A 20283-nucleotide genomic window follows, 5' to 3' on the forward strand; every position below is an offset into this window, starting at 1 on the left:
AGCCAAAATCATAAAGACTCAATAATCCCAAATTAAATGGTTCTTCTTTTCCTACCCCATTCTGTGTTACACTTCTATTTACTTATTTTTTAAAAAAAGAATCGTGGGGAAAATATGCAACAAATGCATATATTTACAGAAACTGGATTAAAGTTCTAAAGTTCAAAATAACAATAAACTGAGAGGAATAATACTGACAGTTTCCTTCAACCACAATATCTCTTTGTTGAAAAACACTCCCAGGGAGAAGATATAAAAAGAAACCACAACACATGTATTAAAACAGAAATAGATTTACAGGTATTATATTCAACTGATAAAATGAGAAATTCTGATACCGTAAGGAAGGAACCCATCACAGCTACCAATGTCCAATGAAGGCCTGAGCGGAAATCAAAAATATGCACGTGGAACATGTCAGCATGTCAGACAGCTGAACAACGTATTTGGTTATGTGCCGTAACACAGAAATTGAAATGCAGCTTATACTTTGTAGAGAAATGCAGTAATAATTTTAAAATGAATGTCTATAACCAATTTTGTATGCACGTATTTTCTCCCAACTGCCGTCTCCAACAGACCCTAGGGTATTATGAGTGAAGACAGATGGCTTAATTCTTTCTTCGTATTAGTTGATCCCTGCTGTTCAGTTCAGGCCTGAGCACAATGATGTAGCATTTTGGGGAAAAGATGCAACCCAGTAACCCAGCACTGGAGGCCAAGATGGAGAAGATCTCCACAGCCACCATGTGTTTCCCTCTTGTGCTCAGGTAGGTTGGAACAAAAGAGATCCAAACACTGCAAAATGCTAACATACTGAAGGTGATGAACTGGGCTTCATTAAAACTGTCAGGTAACTTGCGGGCCAGGAAGGCCACAATGAAACTAGCAATGGCCAGGAAGCCCATGTAGCCCAAGACGCAATAGAACATGGTGGACGACCCAATGTTACATTGTATAATGATTTCTTCAGCTACTGAATTCATGTCTAGATCAGGGAAGGGGGGAGACATTGTCAGCCACATAGTACAGATACCAACTTGAATGAGGGAAGCTGAAAGGACAATGGAATGAGCCAGCCTCTTTCCCACCCATTTCTTCATCTTGGATCCTGGCTTTGTGGCTATGAATGCTAATGAAACAATGATGGTCTTTGCCAACACACAAGAAACAGCAACTGAGAAGATGATGCCAAAAGCAGGTTGTTGGAGAACGCAAGTCAGTTTCCTAGGTTGGCCAAGGAAAAGCAAAGAGGAGAGGAAGCAAAGCAGGAGGGAGACCAGGAGAGTGTAGGTGAGATCCCGGTTGTTGGCTATGACTATGGGGGTATCGTTGTTCTGGATAAAAATAGCCAACACCAAAGCAGTAATCATGGAACATAAAACACTAAGTGAGGCTAAAGTGATTCCTAAAGGTTCTTTATAGGACAAAAAATGTATAACTTTGGGGATGCATCCATTTCTCTTCTTGTTTGGATATTGATCTTCTGGGCAATTGAAACATACGTCCATATCTGAGAAAAATAAAGAAAAGTATAAACAAAAATCCAGTGGCAATTCTTCTGATCTAGTGCATTGAATGAACCATGTATTGTGACAAATTGTACATTATGGCTGTTCCACCACAGCAGGACTGGGTGCCGAGGCACATTTGTGGCAGATTGGCCATGAGAGACAGCACACCAACCAGCAGTGAATATATTGTCGCATTTAAACACTGTATGAGATGGGGAGGTCCGCTTTAGGGCCTTATTGGAGAAGGAAATCTTTGGTTTGATTCCTTGCCCCTATAACACTTGTTCATTCATGCAGGTGCTTCTTTCTTCTCCCTTTTGCTTGCAGCCTACCAGTTGCTATGTTTTGAAGAATCACATTCTAGCATATCACGCCTATCACCCTCCTTTGCTGTGGCTTTTGTTTAATCTCCCTCCCACAGTCATAGCTGGATTTATACCAGAGGACTCTTGCTTTCTCTGCCAAAGCAGCAATTAAAACTGTTTGCAAAATTGCAAAGCAAAGCAGGGTCGGGCAGGGTTTCAAATTCAATAGGAGACCAGAGATTCTAGGAGACCAAATGCATTTCTTTGTTGGCCTTTCATAGCTCTTCATAATTCAGGGTATCCATAGGCTGTCACTGGGTTGCCATGCCCCTGATTTCCCCTATTCCTTAGTTTGCTTTGAGCTTCCTCCAAATATGATGCCTCTCATAGGGCTTTTTTGTTTCAGGATTTATGTATCGAAGGGGAGCAGGCTGTGCTCTAAAACTGACCAGATAGGAAATGGTTCAATCAGCTTCAACTCACCATGAACACCTCCCTCATTCTCTTAGAATGACAATGGTGCCCACCTGAGAGGTACCAGAACTGAGTTCCAGTGAGTTCTGGTTGAAAAAAAGCCCTTTGTGTCACCCAGTGGCTACAGTTCTGCTTTTGAATTTATCCTCCTCTGCTGATCTTGTTATGTTCACTAAATAAAAGTGGCCCAGCAGAAGCCCTGCCTGCTTGTTAGCCTTTTTCTTTCGTTATCAGGATGCAAGAGCTTTACCTACCAATCTGGTTTGAAATCTTCCCCTCTGGGCATGGAGCACAATCATAGCAACAAAACTTTTCCCCTTCCTTCGTTTTCTTCTGAAGACCAGAGTGGCAGGCTTCATTGCACAAAGATAAGGGAAGCACCTATAGAAAGGAGTAGGGGGTGGGAGAGCTTTCATATATGTCACCCACAGAGCCATCTTATGCTTCAGCAATGTGTGTTAAGTATTAGCTGTGTTTGTGAAGGGAGCATTATTTTAGTGCACTTTCAAGGTAATAATGATTTCAAAGTGGGAAAAGGGAGATTTGACATATCAATTCCACATCATATTTCTGAATGCACTAGACATCATTGTTGTTCTCATTATTCCCGTTGTTATTTAGCAGCTTTACTCATACCTGCAAACTTTCTGCAGGTGGGTAATTACAATCCATACCTGGTTAAAACTTTGGTGCCATAGAATTTTGTCCTCACTGATGATTAACTCTTTATTTCCTCTATCACTGGGACCCACCCGTCCAACTTTCACTCTCTGGAAAGACGTGTTTGGGAATGTGACCAGATTCATGATATCAAAACCTCCTCTCATTTCCCTGTTATCATTAAATGAAACCGTTTCTCCAGCTGAGTTGTTAAATGAAACACGTTGAAGAAATGAATTGATCTGTTGTTGTTTTTAAAAAAGAAAAATATAACTATTTGATGTTCCCAATTGAAACAGATTCCAAGGTCAAGTTACATGGTGAAATGTAAACCAGGAAGATTATTTTTTATTATAAAATGTATAAAAATATTACAAAAAGGGAAAGTTCTCAGATTCAATTGCCAAAATCTTCCAGTAACACAGGGAATCTCTTCTTGACTCATTCCCTGGAGAGCCAAAGCCAGTCGGAACACCCAGGGCTATCCAAACTTGGGTCTCCAGCTGTTTTTGCACTAAAAGAGCAATTATCCCTAGCTTGCATTACCAGTGGTCAGGGATGATGGAAATGGCAGTACAACAACAGCTGGAGACCCAAGTTTGGAATGCCCTACTGTACACAATACTGAAACAGATGACTGAAAGGCCTAACTTAGTAAAAGACAACTTCCTGTCCTCCTCCTGTTAATCAGTTCATTGACATGAGAATTTTTGGCTCAGTAACATTACCTGCCAAGGCTGCAGAGATGGAGATCCAACACTGTCACCAACGGTCACTGCTCTGTGCGGGGATCTTGATGAGGAAATGGCATGCAATGTGTGAGCTACAGCATAGGCGGCATTATAGATACTGTAGCTCTGCCCAGTCACGTGCATTTCAAAAACACCTGCAGGGAGACTTTCCAGCCTCTCCTCTCCAGTACATATTCCATCTTCCTTGACAGGCATACCTTGATCAGGATAGGGACAGTCAAATGCCTGCACCCAGAAGTCCTTCCAAAAGCCATCTGCTTTGGTCCTGTTTGTTTGGATGTTCTGAAGGAATTGGCTGAACTCTGGAAGCTCTTCTGAGTGAATTCTAAAGGAAAGGGCACCTTGGAACAGCAGAAAATCCCATTTTCTCTGAAATCCGTATGATACAAAATCTATCTGGGCTGTGATGATCCAGACTTTTCCAAATGATGGGTCCTTCTGATTTCTAATATCCATTATAAAGATAGCCATTCTCAGCCATGCTATTGTCCCATCTGTTCCATAGATGATAAACGTACTGGCCTTTTCATCTGTGAGACCTTCATAAATACTTTCAATTTCACCAAATATTTTTCCCATATATTCTATACGAGCTTGAAGTGGGACTCTTTTTGTGAAGGCTGAACAGATTCCATTCTGGGAAAACAATGGCTCCAGGATCTTCAAAAAATGTTCTCCGCTGTCATATTTGGCAACAAAGAGCCCCACCCACTTCCATCTGAAATACTGAAGTAACCGGATAATCCCTACATATTGAAGGTCTTCATTTGGGACCATGGTATAAAAAGACTTCTGCATTGATTGACTCTCCTTTGAAGCAAATGAGCCATATGTAAGCTAAAAGAAAGTGATAATTTAGCAGAACATTTGCTAAAGAAATTTGTAAGCACTATTCTAATTATTTCTTTAAAAAAAATACTGGCTGAATTTCTAGTTAAGGGAAATAATGCAATTTCCAGACTTTTTATCTTTCACGTTAATATTTCTCTTTTCCTTCTGAATTAAAGAGTCTCAAAAGAAACTTCCCCACATTCCCCTATGCACTGATTCTACCTGTGGAACCCTGTAGAGACTTAAGATATCTGCCATGTGGATAGAAGTGTCAGAAGTGAGTCCCCCTATCACAGCCATGAGGTTTTTCTGAGTGTCACATTTGTAGTTGGGGAGAAATCTTTGCCATTTGAAGAGAAGGTCCAAAGTGGTTCGATAGGTCATTCTCGCATCTGAGTAGCTGTCATAGATGTGGAAACCAAGGGTGACATTGGGCAAGATCTTCGGATTGTCATTGATCTCTTTTATGGCAAACACCAAGGCCAGGATATTCTGATAGAACTTTGTTTTTACACTGTCAATAGGGAAGATATAAAAAGAGAGGTCGGATTATGAAGACCTTAAACAGATTTGTACCACTTGGCTACAATATCATCAATTATATGATAAATTTAACTCTGATAATAAAATTGGTTACCAAAAAGAAGAATCAAGATTCCAGCTAGAACTCTTGATTAATTCCAAAAGGAATCTATAAAAAATGTATAATTTTTTACTCAAAGGGGAACTCAAGGATGAGCAAATTAAAGAAGTAATGATCCAATTGGAACAGGATTTGGGATACGCCATTCCATTAGACCTATGGGAAAAACTATGGAAATCAGATATTAATTTCACCACATGTAACACTATCAAAGAAAATATTATGAAGATGTTTTACAGGTGGTATTTAATGTAACCCGTGTAAAACTAGCCGGAAGATTGCCGGAAGAAATATCAACAACCTCAGATACGCTGATGACACAATCTTGATGGCAGAAAGTGAGGAGGAATTAAAGAACCTTTTAATGACTGTGAAAGAGGAGAGCGCAAAATATGGTCTGAGGCTCAACATCAAGAAAACTAAGATCATGGCCACTGGTCCCATCACCTCCTGGCAAATAGAAGGGGAAGAAATGGAGGCAGTGAGAGATTTTACTTTCTTGGGCTCCATGATCACTGCTGATGGTGACAGCAGTCACGAAATTAAAAGACGCCTGCTTCTTGGGAGGAAAGCAATGACAAACCTAGACAGCATCTTAAAAAGCAGAGATATCACCTTGTCAAAAAAGGTCTGTATAATTAAAGCTATGGTTTTCCCAGTAGTAATGTATGGAAGTGAGAGCTGGACCATAAAGAAGACTGATCGCCAAAGAATTGATGCTTTTGAATTATGGTGCTGGAGGAGACTCTTGAGAGTCCCATGGACTGCAGAATGTCAATCTGAAGGAAATCAGCCCTGAGTGCTCACTGGAAGGACAGATCCTGAACCTGAGACTCCAATACTTTGGCCACCTCATGAGAAGAAAAGACTCCCTGGAGAAGACCCTGATATTGGGAAAGGCTGAGGGCACAAGGAGAAGGGGACGACAGAAGATGAGATGGTTGGACAGTGTTCTCCAAGCTACCAACATGAGTCTGAACTGTGGGAAGCAGTGGAAGACAGGAGTGCCTGGCGTGCTCTGGTTCATGGAGTCACGAAGAGTCAGACACTACTAAACGACTAAACAAAAACAACAACAGCAACAACAAAACTAGCCAAAATTTATAAATTACCATCAAATTTGTGTTGGAGATGTAAGGTGTCAGAAGGGTCTTTGTATCATGTCTGGTGGGGATGCGATAAGTTTTTTTAAAAAAAATTGAGGGAATTGAAAAGAATGTTTAGAATAACATTTGGTTAAAAAAAAAATCCTGAAGCATTTCTTCTAGGAATCATAACAAATGACATCCCCAAAGACATGAAGAGACTTTTCTATATACAACAGGTTACTGGTTGCCAAAAATTGGAAATCTGAAGAAGTACCATCAGTTGGAGATTGGCAACATATTTTTTTTTATTGATTGAATTAGCAAAATTGACTGCAACAATTAGAATGCAATCTAACCAAAATCTCAAACAGGAATGGAAGTGTGTAGACGAATATATGGTTAAAAGATGCTCCAACAAAAAATTATTGATATGTATTGATTGATCTCACACAGTTAATATAAACAGAAATACAAGAATGTATGTTTAAATTATTAAGATATAAGAGTACAATCACAAAAATAAAGTTATAATATAAAAATAAGGAAGTCATGCACGGATGGAGGGAAGACACAGGGTTACGACATAGGGAAAAGATAAAATACAAGTAAGAAATGACTAAATGTGACATAATGAAATGAAAAATGTAAATTTACAAGTATAATGTATATGTAATATTATGTAAACATTTTGTATATGTATTGAGATATCAATAATAATAATAATGGAGGTGGGAATATTTTAATGCATGAGACTGGCTTCTGCCCTTTTCTTTGTAATTTCAACTCTAAGCATCCTAGCAGAATGAACTTATTTCATAGTCTATGAGTAATTTGATATCTTTACATTAAATATGTCATTTTCATTGCCTGCAGTTTTTGGCATTTCCTTTCCCTCTGATGGCACTCCTGCACCATGCCTCTCTGCATTTACATATCTACATGTATTCCTATAAACCTGAAACTATACTACTGACGAAGACTCATATTCTGAACATGATGGGGGTCCATGCAAGCTTATGGAATAGAGTATTGTTAAGTCTTGAAGATGTTGCAGGAGTCCTCTATGCTTTTGTCAATATGTTGGTTTTATTTAGCTTCCTGCTCACTCGCGTTTCAAATCAGTTTGCATATATACATATGCATATATACAGTCCTTTTTTCTGGGGGGACACAAGAAGATGCATACCCCTAAACAATTTGTGAATCTTTATACATTTCCATTTACTGTATTTATCTTTACCTATTTGAACTATAAAAATCTATAATCTCAGTTTTTAAAATTTCTTTGAGCATATGATCACACATGCAAAGAACACATGTTGTTCTTTGTTGATTCAATGGAAGGTAGAAAAAATAGGGATGGGAGGGATATTCTTGCTTACTGTGGAATGTCAAACAGCTCCTGAGAAGGATGTTCCTTGAATGAAACTTCTTTAAAAAGGTAGGTGGTCTGACTTACAATCCCACCAATGAAGAGGTCCCCGGCTTGGCCCCATTCATGGGGCACAAGGATTGGATCAGCTGCAGGGCACTTCATTGTCCGGACTTCACACTTTGTGTGAGGCAGCAGCAGCAGCAACAGCAGCAAGAGCCTCAACATAATAGCTTCAAACTCTCTCTTGGAAGATGCAGAGTTGTCCAAACACATCCCCTGTCTCGATTGAACTGTCTTGGAGGTTGCACTTAGCCTTCTTTTTAGCATCAGCGGGTGTACAAATGCTGTGAATATGAACTTAAATGATTAAACCTCCATTATTATTATTATTATTATTATTATTATTATTATTATTAAAATGTTGATAATAATGACCCCCCCTCTGCCCAACAGTCCTACATTTCACTGGCACAGGACCATATTTAATGCCCTTACTATGCTGGGTTGTTGACTGTTTTCTGATGCCCTTAGGAAACTCCTGAGAGCTCGGTCTAGCTGAACAAATGATTGTGATCTGGATCATTGCAGAGGGAGATAATTACTTCTTGCAGTTTGAGTGGCACATTTGCTCAAAAACTTTTTAAATTATTATTTTCCTCAGATGGAAAAAAAAATCCAGTTGGCTCTATTCCCTAAAAGACTGAGACAAGGGAATTTGAATTCTATGGTGAGTAAAACCCAGACAACGGCCCCAGACACTTAACTTTCGTTTTTTAAACAGTAATCCTCAGTATCTCCCAGAAATAAAGTGATGACATGTTCAGTTACACTTTCCTGTATTTTTATTTTATTTTAGATTTGAGCGTTCTTTTGTCAGTGTCTTCCACCAATGAATGAAGTCAGAGCTATGAATGATACGCGAGTTGTTTCAACACCAGGCAGAGGGAATCTGTGAAGTCCTTTGGAGTTTTTGTTTCCCTTCAGTGGCATCCGCTATTTCATTATTTAGGCCTGGGACAAACTGAGCTGTGAAGGAAATGTTGCCCCTAAGGCATCAAAGCATGACCTGATTACTTGCCTATGACTCTTAGACTGCCTGTTTGTTGGACCAAAAGCATAAACCTGGTGTTCTTGAACTGGTCACCCTATAGGTGAAGGGCGACTTGAATGGGAAAGAATTCAAGAAAGGTTAGATCCCGCCAAATGCCAGGCCAATGGCAAAGGGTGGGAACATCAAAACCCTCCAAAGAACACTCCAAAGCTGAAGCAACCGAAGGTGTCAGAGTGCACTTGCAGCTCATCTTTTGTGTTGAGCGGCTACTACCAAAATGACACTCCATTATATTCCCTAAGAAAAGTCAACCAGATCTTGAGATCCTCCTTAATGTTGCTGGACACGCTGATATGGTGATGGGGGGGGCGATCCCCCAGCGGTGAGCTGCACCAGATGTGCACAGCAGGCTCTCCCTGGGGCAATGACTCTGCAAGGAAAACTGAGATGACCAAGCAGAGATTGGACTTGCCTCAGCATAGTCTTTTTAGCATCAATCATGGCAGACAATAGAGATTTCAAAAGGTCCAGTTTCACCTCAGGTAGACAGGAGGTTTGCTTATACGTGTCCAACTCAATACCCAAGACAGACAAAATGGTGGCTGGGCCTTCTGTTTTGTCTGCAGCAAGCGGGATACCAAATTCCGCAGTAAGGGGCACAAATGCGGCTGACACTTGTGCACATGTGGCGGAGTCAGGGGACCAATAATCAAATAATCATTGAGGTAATGCGTGATGTATGGACAGACAGAAGTCACCTTCATGGCCCACTCTACAAATGTGCTGAAGGTTTCGAAGGCTGCACAGGTGACAGAACAGCCCATGGGCATGGCTTTGTCAAAGTAACAGCTATCCTAGACCTTGAAACCCAGCAACCAAAAATCATTGGGATATACCAGGAGTAACTCAATGTCACATTTTGCCAGCAGGGCACCTGGACCACACTCTCTAATTAATTTTATTGCATAATCGGGTGAGGTTGACTTGACCGGACACTTCTCCTGAGGAATTAGACTTTAATTTGATTTTGAGATGTTTTTAGGAGGTAATTTAATTATTGTTTGCTTTTATACCAATGTTATGTATCTGATGTTAGCCACTCTGAGCCCGACTTTGGCCGGGGAGGGTGGGATATAAATAAAAGGTTTTATTATTATTACTTGTTATTATTCCTTTGTAAGAAAATATGAAATAACGTAAAACCATTTTTGCGGAGGGGGGGAATCAATGGGGGGGTTGACAAGAAATTTTCTGCACCGGGTACCCCCTGACCTTCTCATGCCTCGGGGGGGGGGGGGAGGTGACAATTTTTTTTTGCTCCTGGGTACCAACTTTACCTTGCTACGCCCCTCACTGACAGGGTGCCTGGGTTACCCACTGCCAGTCCGCCATACCACTTTCTGGGCCCGGATCCTGAGTTTGGAAAGCTGCAAAAAGAGTTTCTGGCCCAAAAACACTTAGAGCGAGAGTGGGAGCCCCTAAAGTGCTTGCATATTATTATTTTTTTGGAATAGTGGCACCTGTCTTTGTTACATGACCCATTTTTATAATCCCAGCAGACCTTACGTGGCACCTTGAGTTGTAGCTTAGAAGGTTTTGCCAGGTCCCCCCACTTCTCTACATGGGGGGCAACCAACTCTGTTCATGCAACTCTATCTTTAATGTCTCACCTAACCATGGGATCCTCAGGAGCCCACTCTAAATTCTTCATCATAATCTAGGCCAGCCGCTTCACCAGCCTTCAGTTTTGCTTTAACGATGATGTGTTGATTATTAAATAAATGCTACCCCCTCTCAGTGTATGCTGAAGAAACCACCCCGTCATCCAGTTGTGGAAATTACATTCCACATCAATTTTTCTTATCCTTATGGCAATTGGCAAGTTTTGATTTAAGGCTACATGAGGTGGCAAGGCGAAGAAATCAATAAACTCACCATTAAGGATACGTTCCCAGATCTTCCTCCACAGTTGGATTGTAGGGTGCTGGTTAGTTGTTTTGAAGTTAGATTCCCTGACCTGACCCCTTCCAGTAGCCCCGTTGTCGCGGCGATGTTGCTTATTTCTCCGCACCCAGTCCCATTTAGGGAGCTCTGGAGATTTGTGAGTGGCCTTTTACCTGGTCCTCATGGTTGCTAAGAGAAGAATCAGATGTACCTGAGGACTCCGACAAGTCCAAAGAGGACCTTCTGCATTTGCTTCCATAGCTCCTATATTTTCACGATGTTTTCTTATTGTGTTGCACCCTATGCACGTCGGGGCTCGAGGAACTGTCAGCAGGGCTGGTGAAAGGTGACTTATCCCTGCACCTCCCGCATCGGGAACGACGGTGGTGTGAGCCCAACCTAGACATGCCAGGCTCGGCTCGCTCTAAACACTTCCTTAGATGGGCAATACTCCTGTCCTGCAAATTATCACACATCACTGAAAGGATATCCTTTAATAATCCCGCCAGGGTTGGCATCTATTACAACGCAACACCATAGTACAGCCCACTAGGCCCAGCCAGTTGAAGGAAGGAAGGAGGCGGGGGGGGGGGTGCCGTAACACAGCATTGTTGGAAGGTTATTAGGAAGGGGCGACTGCACACCACTGCCTTCCAATCTGTTCAGCGGACAGCAGTGCAAACCACCAGGCTCCCAAAGGCCAGTTAATGTGTGGGGAGGCTGGCACATGCTCATACAAACTAAATGGGGCAGACCACATGTTCAAAACAAAATGGTGGTGACCATGTGACCAAACAAAATGGTGCCGACTGTGTGATCCAAACAAAAATGGTGCTGAGCATGAGAAACCAACAAAAATGGTGGAGAATGCCTGCCACACAAGGGGGAAAACATGGGTGCAGCCTCCCTGCATTGCTCACATTATGCCCACAAACACCACAAGATGCCCACAAATTGGGCTAGTGTCCCCAGCACCATAGCAGAGTGAGGGGGCGGCTGCAGCTGGGGCACAGCCAAAATCATAAAGACTCAATAATTCCAAATTAAATGGTTCTTCTTTTCCTACCCCATTCTGTGTTACACTTCTATTTACTTATTTAAAAAAAGAATCATGGGGAAAATATGCAACAAATGCATATATTTACAGAAACTGGATTAAAGTTCTAAAGTTCAAAAGAACAATAAACTGAGAGGAATAATACTGACAGTTTCCTTCAACCACAACATCTCTTTGTTGAAAAACACTCCCAGGGAGAAGAGATAGAAAGAAACCACAACACATGTATTAAAACAGAAATAGATTTACAGGTATTATATTCAACTGATAAAATGAGAAATTCTGATACTGTAAGGAAGGAACCCATCACAGCTACCAATGTCCAATGAAGGCCTGAGCGGAAATAAAAAATATGCACGTGGAACATGTCAGCATGTCAGACAGCTGAACAAAGTATTTGGTTATGTGCCCTAACAGGGAAATTGAAATGCAGCTTATACTTTGTAGAGAAATGCAGTAATAACTTTAAAATGAATGTCTATAACCAATGATGTATGCACGTATTTTCTCCCAACTGCCGTCTGCAACAGACCCTAGGGTATTATGAGTGAAGACAGATGGCTTAATTCTTTCTTCGTATTAGTTGATCCCTGCTGTTCAGTTCAGGCCTGAGCACAATGATGTAGCATTTCGGGGGAAAGATGCAACCCAGTAACCCTGCACTGGAGGCCAAGATAGAGAAAATCTCCACAGCAACCATGTGTTTCCCTCTTGTGCTCAGGTAGGTGGGAACAAAAGAGATCCAAACACTGCAAAATGCTAACATACTGAAGGTGATGAACTGGGCTTCATTAAAACTGTCAGGTAACTTGCGGGCCAGGAAGGCCACAATGAAACTAGCAATGGCCAAGAAGCCCATGTAGCCCAAGACACAATAGAACAGGGTGACAGACCCAACATTACATAGCACAATGATTTCTTCAGCTACTGAATTCAGGTCTAGATCAGGGAAGGGGGGAGATGTTGTCAGCCACAGAGTACAGATACCAACTTGAATGAGGGAAGCTGAAAGGACAATGGAATGAGCCAGTCTCTTTCCCACCCATTTCTTCATCTTGGATCCTGGCTTTGTGGCTATGAATGCTAGAGAAACAATGGTGGTCTTTGCCAACACACAAGAAACAGCAACGGAGAAGATGATGCCAAAAGCAGTTTGTTGGAGAAGGCAGGTCACTTCCCCAGGTTTGCCGAGGAAAAGCAAAGAGGAGAGGAAGCAGAGCAAGAGGGAGACCAGGAGAGTGTAGGTGAGATCTCGGTTGTTGGCTATGACTATGGGGGTATCTTTGTGCTGGATAAAAATAGCCAACACCAAAGCAGTAATCAGAGAACATAAGACACTAAGTGAGGCTAAAGTGATCCCCAAAGGTTCTTTATAGGACATAAAGTGTATAACTTTGGGGATGCATCCATTTCTCTTCTTGTTTGGATACTGATCTTCTGGGCAATTGGAACATGTATCCATATCTGAGAAACATAAAGAAAAGCTTAAATGGATATTCAGTTCTTATTCATGTGACCTAGAATTGAATGAACCATGTATTGTGATGAATTGTACATTATGGCTGTTCCACCACAGCAGGACTGGCTGCCGAGTCACATCTGTGGCTCATTGGCCATGAGAGACAGCACTGGGCACCCACAAGTGACACATCACGCTCCAAGAATGAGCGACATGCCCTTGTGGCGTGGTGTTACACCCCTGGAATGTGTGCCATGCCCCCGGGATGTGCACCACACCCCTGGAATGCATGTCACGCCCCCTGCGGTGCATGTCACACCCCAGGGCGCCAGGTAGCGGAGCATGGAGCTTCACCACTGGCAGGCTCTGCTCCAAAACAGACCAGAAAGACAAGGATTCATTCATCTTCAATTCACCTTGAACACCTCCCTCATTCTCTTAGAATGGCAATGCTGCACACCTGAGAGGTACCAGAACTGATCTCCGTTGCGTTCTGGACAGTGCTTTTTTCAAAAGAATGTTTAGGGGTACTCTCATTTGGCTGCTCCCCTCCCCCTCCCCGCTTCCTGCCCACAACCCCCTCTCAACCCCCCGGACGAGGGATGCGAGGCAGCAGCAGTGCTGAGAGGATGGGAATGTCTGCGGCGGGGGGAGGGTGTCTGCCTGAGACCGCCAAAAGGAGCAGAAGCAGCAGCAGCGCCATCACCTCTAGTACGGCCGCAACAAACTCCCCTCCCCAGGCACCGATCCATCCATCCATCGGTCATGGCAACACAAAATGTTTAGGTGTACGCGTCCTGTCCCACTCCACCCCCCCACAAAAAAACACTGGTTCTGCCTGAAAAAAGCCCTGTGTGTCACCCAATGGCTACAGTTCTGGTTCAAGGTAGTTCTGCCTTTTGAATTTATCCTCCTCTGCTGATCTTGTTATGTTCACTAAATTAAAGTGGCCCAGCTCAAGCCCAGCCTGTGCGTCAGTCTCTTTATTTGGTCATCACCAGGCTGCAAGGGCATTACCTACCAATCTGGTTTGAAATCTTCCCCTCTGGGCATGGAGCACAATCATAGCAACAAAACTTTCCCCCTTCCTTCCTTTTCTTCTGATGACCAGAGTGACAGGGTTCATTGCACAAGGATAAGGGAAGCACCTGTGCAAAAATATGAGAGGAGTTGGTGGTGGGAGTGCTTTCCTATTTGCCACCCACAGGACAATCTTACGCTTCATCAATACAGGTATGTGAACTCTAATCATTACCTAACAGGGCAAACTCTCTGCAGGTTGGTAACTACGATCCGTACCTGGTTAAAACTTTGGTGCCGTAGAATTTTGTCCTCATTGATGATTAACTCTATATGGCCTCTATCACTGAGATCCACCTGTCCAACTTTCAATCTCTGGAAAGATGTGTTTGGGAATGTGACCAGATTCATGATATCAAATCCTCCTCTCATTTCCCTGTTATCATTAAATGATACCGTTTCTCCCTCTGAGTTGTTAAATGAAACACCTTGAAGAAATGAGTTGATCTATTTAAAAAAGATAAAGAAGAATCAAACTATTTGAGGTTCCCAAGTGAAACAGATTCCATTGTCAAGTTACAAGATGAAGTGTAAACCAGCAAAAGAGTAACCATGACTAAGATGCTGAATACTTTGTCAGCTTTTTTTTTTTTAACATATGAGAAGAGGGGCCATAAAGCGTAGCAACTCACTGGTTGAGCATCTTCTTGCATGGATAGGTCCCAGATTCAATCCCCAGAATCATCCAGTAACACTGGGAATCTCATCTTGACTCAAACCCTGGAGAGCCAAAGCCAGTAGGAGCAACCAGGGCTTTCCAAAGTTGGGTCTCCAGCTGTTTTTGGACAAAAAGACCAATCACCCGTAGCTAGCAGGACCAGTGGTCAGGGATGATAGGAATGGAAACCCTGGAGACCCAAGTTTGGAAACCCTAGGGTACACAATACTGAAACAGATGACTGAAGGCCTAACTTGGTATAAGGAACATCCGGTGTTCTTTCTCTTAATTGATCCATTGACATGACAATATCTGGCTTTGTTAGATTACCTGCCAAGGCTGCAGAGATGGACATCCAACACTGTCACCAACGGTCACTGCTCTGCACAGGGAGGTGGATGAGGAAATAGCATGCAATGCGTGAGCTACAGCATAAGCAGCATTATACATACTGTAGCTGTGCCCAGTCATGTGCATTTCAAAAACACCTGCAGGGAGACTTTCCAGCCTCTCCTCTCCAGTACATGTGTCATCGTCCGTCACAGGCATACCTGGATCAGGATAGAGACAGTCAAATGCCTGCTCCCAGAAGTCCTTCCAAAAGCCATCTGCTTTGGTCCTCTGTGTTTGGATGTTCTGGAGGTATTGGTTGAACTCTGGAAACTCTTCTGAATGAATTGTAAAGGAAAGGGCACCTTGGAACAACTGAAAATCCAAGTTTCTCTGAAATCCGAATGATACAAAATCTATCTGGGCTGTCATGATCCAGACCTTTCCAAATGATGCGTTTTGCTTATTTCTATTATCTATTATAAAGATAGCCATTCTCAGCCATGCAATTGCCCCATCTGTTCTATAGATGATAAGCGTACGGGCCTTTTCATCTCTGAGACCTTCATAAATACCTTCAATTTCACCAGATATTTTTTCCATATATTCTAGACGAGCTTGAAGTGGGATTCTTTTTGTGAAGGCTGAACAGATTCTATTCAGGGAAAACAATGGCTCCAGGATCTTCAAAAAATGTTCCCCGCTGTCATATTTGGCAACAAAGAGCCCCACCCAGTTCCATCTGAAATACTGAAGTAACCGGATAATCCCTACATATTGAAGGTCTTCATTTGGGACCATGGTATAAAAAGACTTCTGCATTGATTTACTCTCCTCTGAAGCAAATGAGCCATAGGTGAGCTAAAAGAAAAGGATAATTTAGCAGAACATTTCCTTAAGAAATTTGTAGGCACAGTTTGAATTAGTTTTTTAAAAATACTGGCTAGATTTCTAGTTATGGGAAAATAATGCAATTTCCCAGCTATTTCTTTATCACCCTAATATTTCTCTATTCTTCCTAAATAAAAGTATGTCAAAAGAAACTTCCCCACATTCCCCTATGCACTGATTATACCTGTGGAATCCTGTAGAGACTTAAGACATCTGCCATTTGGACAGAGATTTCAGAAGTAAGTCCCCCAATCACAGCCATGAGGTTTTTCTGAGTGTCACATTTGTAGTTGGGGACAAATCTTTGCCATTTGAAGAGAAGGTCCAAAGTGGTTCGATAGGTCATTCTCGCATCTGAGTAGCTGTCATAGATGTGGAAACCAAGGGTGACATTGGGCAAGATCTTTGGATTGTCATTGATCTCTTTTATGGCAAAAACCAAGGCCAGGATGTTCTGATAGAACTTTGTGGTTACCCTGTCAATAGGGAAGATATAAAAAGGGAGGGGAAAATATTTTAATGCATGAGACTGTTATGCCCTATTCATGTTCATAAAACATATTCAGCCAAAATCTGATTTATGATAGAGGAGAGCAATGCTATTTACAATCTGCAATTTCTCTTTGGCACACCTGCTCCGTTGCACTTTCATTTCTAAGCATCCTAGCAGAATGAACTTATTTCCCCATCTTATTAGTGGATTTATATCCTTACATTAATTATATTATTTTCATTATCAGCATTTTGGCATTTCCTTTCCCTGTGAAGGCACTCCTGCACCATGCCTCTCTGCTTTATATATCTATATGCTTTCCTGTAATCCTGAAACTATAATACAGTGGTACCTCGGGTTAAGAACTTAAATCGTTCCCAAGGTTCATTCTTAACCTGAAACTGTTCTTAACCTGTGGTACCACTTTAGCTAATGGGGCCTCCCACTGCTGCCACACCGCCACTGCCACACAATTTCTGTTTTCATTCTGAAGCAAAGTTCTTAACCAGAGGTACTATTTCTGGGTTAGCAGAGTCTGTAACCTGAAGTGACTTCAACCTGAAGCATTTCAAGGTACCACTGTACTGACGAAGACTCATCTGCTGAACATGATGGGGGTCTTTTAATGGGGGTCCACACAAGCTTTTGGAATAAAGTATTGTTAAGTCTTTAAAGTGTTCCAGAAATCAATGCTTTTGTCAATAAGTTGGTTTCATTTAGCTCTCTGTTCACTCCTGTTTCAAATCAGTTTGCCTACATATACATATTCCTTTATTATTTTCTTTTATTTGATTAACAAGAGAATATAAGGTTGACTGATGCTTTCTGAGGTGCCAATTTGGCACAGATGTCTGCCTTTGCACCCTTTTCTTGGTCTCATTTTCAGTAAGTGGAGGGGGGCACACCTATGCCCTTTAAAAATATGGTTCATTTTTTGGAAGGGGTTTGTTGGGTTGTTGTTTTATTTTGATGATAAATATTGTTGTTTTATATTTTGATTTTGATCTGTGACTCGCCCTGAGACCTCCAGGTATAGAGCAGTATATAAATTCAATCAATCAATCAATAAAAAATTTGAACATTGGCTCCCAGTACGTTTCCGAGCACAATTCAAAGTGTTGGTGCTGACCTTTAAAGTCCTAAACGGCCTCGGTCCTGTATACCTAAAGGAGCGTCTCCACCCCCATCGTTCTGCCCAGACACTGAGATCCAGCACCGAGGGCCTTCTGGTGGTTCCCTCACTGCGAGAAGTAAAGCTACAGGGAACCAGGCAGAGGGCGTTCACGGTAGTGGCACCCGCCCTGTGGAATGCCCTCCCATCAGAGGTCAAAGAGATAAACAACTACCTTACATTTAGAAAACATCTGAAGGCAGCCCTGTTTAGGGAATTTTAAAATCTGATATTTTAATGTATTTTAATATTTGTTGGAAGCCACCCAGAGTGGCTGGGGAGACCCAGCCAGATGGGCAAGGTACAAATAATGAATTGAATTGAATTGAATCACACAAGCAAAGCTGTTTGTTGTTGTTCTTTGCTGATTCAGTGGAGCACACATATAATAAGGGTGGTGGGAATATTCTTGCTTACTGTGGAATGTCAAACAGCTCCCGAGAAGGATGTTCCTTGAATGAAAGTTTATTAAAAACGTAGGTGCTCTGAGTAACAATTCCACCAATGAAGAGGTCCCCTGCTTGGCCCCATTCATGGGGCACAAGGATTGGATCAGCTGCAGGGCACTTAATTGCCCTGACTTCGCGCATTGTGTGAGGCATCAGCATCAGCATCAGGAGCCTCACCATGGTAGCTTCAAGATCTCTCTTGGAAGATGCAGAGTTGTCCAAACACATCCCCTGTCTCAGCTGAACAGTCTTGGAAGATGCATTGTTAGCCTTATTTTTAGCATGAGCAGGTGTACAAATGCTTTGAATATGAACTTAAATGATTAAAACTCCATTATAAGAAAAAGTGTTGATAATGATGGCCTCCCCCTCTCTCAATACTCCACACTCCTACATCTCACTGTCACAGGAGCATATTTAATGCTCTTCCTATGCTGGGTTGTTGACTGTTTCCTGATGTCCTTAGGAAACTCTTGAGAGCTCTATCAAGCTGAACAAATGAGTGTGATCTAGATAATTGCAGAGGGAGTTCATTACTTCATTATAATATGGACTTTGAGTGCTACTTTTGCTCAAAAACTTTTTTATTTTATTTTTTCCCAGATGGAATAACAAGTTGGCTCTGGTCTTTGAAGGACTCAGGGGAATTTGAGTGAAAAGTTCTATGGTGAATGAACCCCAGACAAGGGCCACAGACTCTGAATTTTAAAAAGTAACCCTCAATATCTCCCAAAAGGAAAACAATGACATGTTGATTTACACTTTTCTGTGCTCTCTCTTTTTTCTTTTCTTTTTTTTAGATATGAGGGTCTTTGGTTGCTTTTGTCAGTGTTATCAACCAATGAATGAAGTCAGAGCTGTGAATGATACGTGAGTTGTTTCAACACCAGAGAGAGAGGATCTGCTGAGTCCCTTAAAAGTTTTGTTTTCCCACTTCCGAAGAGTGGGCTTCCCTTGATTCTGCCTCGTTCTCTAGTAGTTCTTGGAATTTCCATAATTTGCCTTTCATTTCCCCATGGTAACCAGGATGCACTTTTCTGAAGTTGGTTCATCTGAGTTCAACCCTATAGAAGATATTTCCTGCAAGTACTGCTACACAATCAGCATGGATGGGTGTTAAAGAACCAGGTCCCCAAATTGTGAATGCACGGTGTGATTTAGGCTGGTGTCCTGCTCTGCAGCAGCTAATGACCAGGGCCTGTTAACTTCCAGTACAATGGTATTCATGTCTATCAAGAATCATGTTTCTTTGTGTTTATTAATTACCCCCAAGTATGTGGGTACAGGATGAGTTTCATAGAAGAAGGCGGCCTCCAACGATGACAACAGGTTCCAAATCACAGTCCGGAATATCTGCACCAGATGATGCACCTGTACTGTCAAGGGTAGTGCAACCATCTAGAAGAGGTCACCTTCCTGCTTCCCAGATCCAAGAGCCAACACTCCACACACCTCTATGCTATCTTTATTGCCCATGAATGACTCCAGACACCCATCAAGTAGCTAATTCTTATGTCAGGGAGAAGAAATCTTGGCTCCATCAGGATATTGATGAGACTTCACTCCAAATCTGAAGATCAGCACTCCCAAAGCTGCCCTACAGATGTTGATGAGCATGGTGGACAGAATAGAACACTGCTGGACTGAGCAGAAATCCCCACTCTAATTAATCTGAAAGTACTATTCCCTTTCCACAGGAAACCATGTAGGAGCCCTTGGAACTCCACTGACAGGCACACAGAAACACACAGCCAGGATTCTGGTACCAATGAATTGGAAGAGTGAAATTACACCTACAAAGTCAGAATGGCAGGTAAAAATGACAGAATACAATCAATTGGCAATAATGATGGGGAGAGTTAGAGGGTACTCAATGTAGAGGGTGAATAAAGAATGGATAGTATTTAAAGAATATTTGGGGGGGGAACTACTATGATAGCAAAAATCTCCTGGCAGACCATGAATGGTTCTTTTAATGTATAGATAATAAACTAAGGACTTTTTCTTTGAAAGAAATTAAGGAAACAAAGTACAATAACATGATACTGTGTAAAAAAA

General features: G+C 41.9%; 2 protein-coding genes across 2 annotated transcripts; both read right to left on the minus strand.

Annotated features, from left to right (window-relative positions):
- Positions 1-611: 611 nt before the first annotated feature.
- Positions 612-2656, minus strand: LOC117057321 (vomeronasal type-2 receptor 26-like). The gene is made up of 2 exons (XM_033168161.1): positions 2548-2656; positions 612-1513 (listed from the first exon to the last, which is right to left on the minus strand). Exon 2 carries the CDS (start codon positions 1509-1511, stop codon positions 612-614), a length of 900 nt encoding a protein of 299 aa, XP_033024052.1. The 5' UTR covers positions 1512-1513; positions 2548-2656.
- A 9600-nt stretch (positions 2657-12256) lies between these two features.
- Positions 12257-18453, minus strand: LOC117057322 (vomeronasal type-2 receptor 26-like). The gene is made up of 6 exons (XM_033168162.1): positions 18194-18453; positions 16297-16588; positions 15222-16082; positions 14453-14680; positions 13614-13656; positions 12257-13158 (listed from the first exon to the last, which is right to left on the minus strand). The coding sequence occupies exons 1-6, from the start codon at positions 18451-18453 to the stop codon at positions 12257-12259; spliced, it is 2586 nt and encodes an 861-aa protein (XP_033024053.1).
- Positions 18454-20283: the final 1830 nt, after the last annotated feature.

This window comes from Lacerta agilis, chromosome 14 (genome assembly GCF_009819535.1).
Source record: "Lacerta agilis isolate rLacAgi1 chromosome 14, rLacAgi1.pri, whole genome shotgun sequence".
NCBI lineage: Eukaryota > Metazoa > Chordata > Lepidosauria > Squamata > Lacertidae > Lacerta > Lacerta agilis.

What these genes read in the sequence shown, in the direction of transcription:
- LOC117057321 (XM_033168161.1), bottom strand. Translation starts at nt 1,511, where the DNA reads ATGGACGTATGTTTCAATTGCCCAGAAGATCAATATCCAAACAAGAAG.
- LOC117057322 (XM_033168162.1), bottom strand. Translation starts at nt 18,453, where the DNA reads ATGTGTTTGGACAACTCTGCATCTTCCAAGAGAGATCTTGAAGCTACC. An exon ending in GAGCTGTTTGACATTCCACA is followed by an intron (nt 16,589 to 18,193) that starts GTAAGCAAGAAT and finishes CCCTATTGACAG; the next exon opens with GGTAACCACAAAGTTCTATC. An exon ending in CATCTCTGCAGCCTTGGCAG is followed by an intron (nt 14,681 to 15,221) that starts GTAATCTAACAA and finishes TTTTTTAAATAG; the next exon opens with ATCAACTCATTTCTTCAAGG.